Source organism: Anneissia japonica, unplaced genomic scaffold (genome assembly GCF_011630105.1).
Source record: "Anneissia japonica isolate Jap-2015-1 unplaced genomic scaffold, ASM1163010v1 scaffold287985_len465408_cov153, whole genome shotgun sequence".
In the NCBI taxonomy this organism is placed as follows: Eukaryota; Metazoa; Echinodermata; class Crinoidea; order Comatulida; family Comatulidae; genus Anneissia; species Anneissia japonica.
Genome location: NW_022719880.1, coordinates 111,207 through 118,131, shown reverse-complemented (window position 1 = coordinate 118,131; position 6,925 = coordinate 111,207). Strand labels below are relative to the sequence as shown.

Sequence of the window (6,925 nt, the reverse complement as noted above, 5' to 3'; positions counted from 1 at the left end):
TATACAGCATAGGCCTGTATGGAGGCTGTCTCTTATACACATCTAGATGTTATACTTATTGCTGCGTATGGCACCCCATAAGAAATGGCATTTCTGGTCATTTTTTCGTAAACTGTTTTATTAGACCAAATAGAAACATGAATGTTGCGAACAAATTGACACCAAATTCAACTCTCTACCGCCTGTGGTTGTGGAGATACAAGGACCTTATAGCTTTGACCTTTTGCCACATTTTGAAAATATGTTAGCAAGCCAAAAATGATTCTTGAACCACCCTGAACCAATTTCTGGAGTCAAATTCTCTGCACCTGAAGGCAGACTACTATATTCTCAACTATATATTATACAGATACTGCCTGCTTAGAGGTGTAATATAACATTTGCTATCCCTGAGGGAATTATATTTTTTTCGAAGGATTATATTTTCCCGAAGCGCGTAGCGCTGAGGGAAAATATAGTCCTGAGAAAAAAATATAATTCCCAAGGGGATATCAAATGTCGTTATTACACCGATAGAAAGGCAATATCTGTTATATTACATAGCCAAAAATAGATGCAAATACTTAACTGAATACATAACTTCAAATATCAAGAACTTTTATTTAACTTTTACACAATATCTGTCATATTACATAACCAAAATACTTCATATTACCGTCACTTTATAAAAATGTTTCTGTTGTAGTCTGTAGCGTAGCGTTATCATTGATTGTTTAGCCTACAATTCACTGTTTGCTCTCCTTACCTCTGCGTAGAATGACCGGAGAACGTAACGCGTTGAGCTCCGTTGCTGTGAAATTTTCAATGCAAGTAGGCTAGGCCAAATTTGATGATTCGTCGTCCTTACAATATTCACTGAGTGAATGAATTCACAGCGTCAGGAAAACTTTGCCGACCTTTTGTTTTTAACGTTGCGAGCGGTTTAGTGAAGTTCGTCATGTTGTTTTCGCGACTGTCTGAACATCGAGCAAGCTGAGATGATGTGGCAAATCGGCCAATGTGTTGTTATTAATTTATGGTGTACCGCGTGTTTTATTAGTGTTTTAGTATAGTCCATACTTAAAGGCAAGAGTACATTGAACAAAGTCGATACAAACAATGACGGCATCGACAGAATGGAATTGACGGACCTGGTGGCCTAGGCGTGACATAGGCTACGTAATGTAGGCTTTTCTTCGGTGACTGTGCTATTGCAATTGACGGCCCTGGTGTAGGCCTAGACACAAGCGTACATTAGGCTTCTTGTCGGCGACTGTGCTATTACTTAAAGGTCTACCGTGTGTTTTAGTAATCGCGAGGCCGTCTAGAGAATTTCGTCATGTTGTTGATCAAATCGGCCATTGTGCTATATAATCAGGTGTACCTATCCTAGTGTGTGTTTAATTAATACTGTACCCTGTGTTTTAGTATATAAAAAAGAATACCTTGAATGAACAGTATGTCAATACACACAATGAACATATTATGAAATTGATGGACCTAGTTAAAAGCCCAACTTGTTGAAATAATTTCTGAATGGGGTCTGCGCGGAGTGGGGGCTGGGTTGGGGGGAGTGATATACAGCATGTGATGGATGGACTAGGTGGGGCGCCTTGCGTATCAGAAGCGGGTCTGTACGTTCTTTTGTAGTCATACGCAAAAACCAAAAGCTAATTTGGGAATTGCGATAATTACCTGAAGTCATTAATTGTATTATTTTCTACTAAATTTGAAGGCCCTGCAATAGTAGGTATGCCACCACCAAACCTGAAAACAATCAGTTGGTCGATACACATGCTTTATCTAACGCCATACAACGCATACGTGGTCATCATCAAACAACGGTGCATCCAATATAAGCAAAATAGACTTGAAGTGGAATTTAATGAAACTAAAATGTATATAAAAAAATAAAAATTATCAACATGGCATGTAGTTTTATAGTATTGTATTATTTACAAAAAAGCTTGAAAACAAATCAGTTGATCAATGCACATGCTTTATCTAAACCACCATACAACGCATCCGTAGTCGTCAGTAGGCGGTTGTTATGCCGGTTGTGATAAGCTATAAATAACGGCTGTGACTACGCTTGTGTGTGTAGTCTACCACCAGACTATACCGTATTTCTAGGAATATTTTATTAACAGCCTACCGTCAAATCAATGAAAATGAACATTCGCAGAAATAATTTCCATCAAATAATGCTGTTTAAAAAATGGACAAAAATATACAGCATCTGGTGTACGGACCTCGAGGGGGAGGGGGGGTTGGTGAAAGTCAACTTTTGTGGAAATATTTTCCATCAAATAAAGTTTAAAAAAATAGACACATACAGCATGTGATAGACGGACCAGGGTGGGGGACTGGGTGTTGGTGTACGTAAAAACATTTGTGAGAATGTTTTCCATCAAATGATGTCTAGAATAATAATGAACACATAAATATACAACATATCATGGACGCCGGACGGACCTGGGTGGGGGAGGGGGTGTAGGGGGTACGTAAAAACATTTGTGAGAATATTTCCCATCAAATGCTTCAAATAATAATGGACACATAATAAATTCGTCGGGGAGAAAAAAAATATATATGTATTTTCTACATATTAGTAGACCCTAAAATAGATTAAATGAGCCTTTGAAACCCTTAAATTGTCAAAATTTTCGTCCCCCCCCCCCAGGACCACTTCGATACCTTTTATTCGAAGCTCGATTAATTTTTAAATTTGACTGTCAATTATATAATATTGTTTAAGTCTTTACTCAGAATTATTTCCTTTCCAATGATACCACATAATACTATGTTTAAATAGATGTGTCTGCCATCATGTTTTCCAAGATGATGGCCAGTTAACCTTTTTGAAAAAATTGGCACTAACACTTTTCTTGTTCAAGATTAAATTCTGAGTCGGAAAAGCATCTTTGCCATAAATTAACATGAATTGCAAACTGAAATACTTAAACCCCTGCACTAGTAACTAAAAAAAACTTTTAAAAAAATGTTTTGCAAGGAGTGACTGGTTTAGCCAAATAAAAGGTTAATGAAATTCCATGATAGGATTCTCAATCATGAAAGAAAATACAAAACTAAGTAGTAGACACCACAATATATTTAAATTGTTGTTTATAATAATCCAATGTTTGAAAATAGTCAGGACCTTATTGAAAAACAATGAATTTCGTTTCAGTGTCTTTTTTATGCTGTACATTGAATATATTTTCCTGAATAAATATTTTGCAAATAAAAAAAAACAAAAATAAAAAAGCTTGTTCTGCAATTTTGGTAACAAAATAGAGGCTTTCCATCCCAAAACCAGCGTACTGTCGCTAATTGTTTAACTGAGTTATTAGCATAAGAAAATAGCAGTATTGCGTACTTTAGTACAGATAATTCAAAACACTTTTACTCATAACTTTGGCAATAGTACGTCGATGACCCATCTGATGAAAGGTTATAGTGTACACAATATGAATATAGAGTATTAAAAAAAAATTCATATTTTTTGTCACTGATGCTGGTTTTAGCATGGCAAGCCCCATATAAACTATGCAGTTACTGTTTTTTTTTTGTCCTTATTTCAGCTTGTTCCAGGTAGTGAAGGCCCAGAATAAAGAGTCGAAAAATGTATTGTAACTTCATCGAATCATGAAGCTTCCTGTATTTTCAAGTACCTGTATCCACTGCTATTTGCTGCTACCTCATATATCCTGTTTCGATATTTACCAAAATAATGTCCTCTTTTTTAAAGATAGAAAGGAATAACTATAAAATTTTCTTTGAATTTTAAAATGTGTCATGTGGTTTACTTAAAGCTAAATGGTAACAAACAAATTCTAGTAAATAATTTGACATTTTTTTAAAACAGTAAATACTCCTTTTGAAATCGTCATAAAGGGAAGTAATAATAATAATTATAGTGTAGTTTTGTATAGCGCACATATCCATCTAATGTAAGATGCCCAGGGTGCTTGATATGTGGACTAAGAACTCGATCAATGACTTTCTTCGCCCCTAAGTGTCCCTTCGTGTGTGTGCTACCCGGTAACCCGGTATCAGCAACTCTCGTCATCGACCACATGGGCTGTCTGTTCCAGTACACCGGGGTATCCCCCTACTCATCTCGAAAAATGTACTGGGTTCTTCTTAGTGCACATGAGCCATTGTATACACTGGGCCTACAGTTTATAGTCCTTATCCGAGAAGACTTGTTCTACCACCAGAACTGTAGGCGAGCGTGCCGTTCGAAACCAGCGCCGATATTATGGCCATAGCTTGCGGCGCCCCTGCTAACCGCCATTCAACCTGTTTTCAGACGTAAAAAATGATGTTCGAGGTGTAAATTTTGAAACCACACAAAAATATTCGTCTTCTGAAGTAATCATAATGTAGGGTTTCTGCAAAATAATATGTAGGACTTGTTTTTAAAAGAAACTAAAATTTATATTACAACTACCATATATTGATTACTTATTGCTGTAATTTTTTAGAATTTATTTTGTTCATGAAAACCACACACCTCCATAAACTACAGCAGTCCCGCCATACCTCCGCCCTGTAACTAAATACCTACAATACGCAGGCCGTGTATGATTGGTAAAATTGCAGCCTACCCTCAAGAAAATAATGGAATAACCTATCATATTCAGGCACATTAATTTCTTGAGTGTTGCAAAATACCCTCAATAAAATAATGGACTCGTCCACCGTATTCAGGCATATTGTTCTCTTGGGTGCTGCAACCTACCCTCAAGAAAAAAAGAAATTGCCCGTTGTATTTGGGAACATTATTTTCTTGAGTGCTGTCTGAATATGTGTTGCAATTCTATTATTTTTTTTTTATTCAATATATAACAGTGCCGTATTGAAATAAGTAAGAAATAGAATACAAATATAAAATGTTCCAAAAGGGCCTTGTTGAACCCACCAATGTGGAAACGCCTACAAGTATAATAACAACCACAAATGTAACAACACACTGCCCACAAATGTGATAATCCCCACAAATGTAATAGACCAGGAGCCCAGGGGTGTCAGCATAGCTGGAAAGTTAACCATTTTTTATGTGTATAGTAATGGTCTATGTGCCTGTCTATGTAGAAAAATGGACATCTGCCCATCCTATTGTGGTGGGTATGGTCAGGAGAGGCATAAAAAAGGGTACCAAAACTTGAGCTATATCAACTTGTGAATTAACCCAATGAAAACGATGAGAATATATTCGGCATAGTTCAAGATTTCATGAATGGTCAATTCCAGACATTTCCAAAGGTGCCAGACGCAAAAAACTGGAACCCCAAAATTAAGCTAAATCAGTTTCTAAATTAACCCGACCAAACCTACTGGAAAATGTTCGGCATAGTATCAGGAATGGCCACCGCCAGACATTTTTAATGGTGGGGTGTACATGCCAGACACCCCCTTATAGCCTGGGTGCAGTAGGAAATTAGCGGGAAAAAAGTAAAGGAAAATTTATTTTTGGTTTTTCTGAATCAGTATATCATATTGTGTCTCAGAAAAAAAATCCCCATTCTTAGAGCTTGGGCAATTTTTTTTATAGCACTTTGAAATTTTGACATAAAATATCCTATTTTGGACTAAGTAAGATGGGGGTAGGGGAAATAAATGTATGTTTTTAATCACTTTTACATATGCTATGTATATCAAATGTAACAACAACTTGGCTAAATAGTTACTCTTCACTCTTTATTTTAATTGGAATGATGATGTCATCACAAAAAATTCCAAGATGGATGCCATTTTGGCGGTAAAAACTTTTTTAAAATGTAAAATTAACATGATTGTTATCAGAGCAATTTCAAAATAATGTTATACATATACATACAACAATAAAATAAAAGATATATATATATATATATATATACACACACACATATCTGTCTCTTATACACATCTAGATGTGTATAAGAGACAGGATTTTCCACAGATGGATATTTTCCCCTTGTCCCCCGGTGGGGGGAAAATGGTTATTTTTGTAAGATTATTATTATTATTATTATTATTATTATTATAATTATTATTATAATTATTGTTGTTTTTATTATTATTACTATTGTTCTCAAAGTACAAAATACGATCTCAATAAGGCAATGTACACATATGGTATAAAATATATATAAATATTATTTTAATAGTAGTATGCTTATTTATTATTGTTGAAATTATTATTATTATTATTATTATTATTATTATATTATCATTATTATTTATTATTATTTTTATTATATATATATATTTATATATATATATATATATATATTGTATTGTATTCTTGTTGTTTCAAAATTATATTTTATTATTGAAATGAATTATATTGCTAGTAAGGTTATATAATAATATAATATTTTTATTACCACTATTGATATCATTACAGTATTTTCATCATCCTCATCCTATTCGTCATCGTCATCATTATTCTCATTGTTGTCTAATCATCATAATCATCCTTACTGTCATCGATCGTTGTAATGATCACCATCATCATCACATCACACTCTTCCATCGTCATTGTCCTCATCTTCATCACGTCCTCATCAATCATCTATCGTAGTTATCATCCTCATAATCTTCATCCTTCTCATCCTTCATTATTTTCTTCATTATTATTCTCATCATCATATTCATCCTCATCCTCCTCTTCGTCAATGGCGTAGCCAGCTATTGGCACAGTCTCACACCATTTTTCTAATGGGTCCAAAAAATTGGGTCCACATTTTAAAAGCAAGTCCAAACCATGTAATTTTATGCATAAAATGGATCCAGATTTCTCATATTTAGCTAAAAATGGGTAAAATTTAGGAAAATGGGTCCAGATATTTCATATTTTTGCGTATAAAATGGGTCTAAATTGTTTGAATTTACACGTAAAATGGGCCCACCCTGAGATTGTCCCACACCGTTTGAATATCCTGGCTATCGCATTGAT

The 6,925-nt window shown here is 34.7% G+C and overlaps 1 protein-coding gene across 1 annotated transcript in view; it reads left to right on the top strand.

Moving 5' to 3' along the window:
* LOC117111101 (U6 snRNA-associated Sm-like protein LSm5) overlaps window positions 1–4,448 on the top strand; it is a 66,858-nt gene extending 62,410 nt beyond the window's left edge. The window contains exon 5 of the mRNA XM_033253984.1: window positions 3,564–4,448. Coding sequence (XP_033109875.1) covers window positions 3,564–3,593 — 30 coding nt within the window. The 3' untranslated portion in view covers window positions 3,594–4,448. The remainder of the gene's footprint in view (window positions 1–3,563) is intronic.
* The last annotated feature ends 2,477 nt before the right edge of the window (window positions 4,449–6,925 follow it).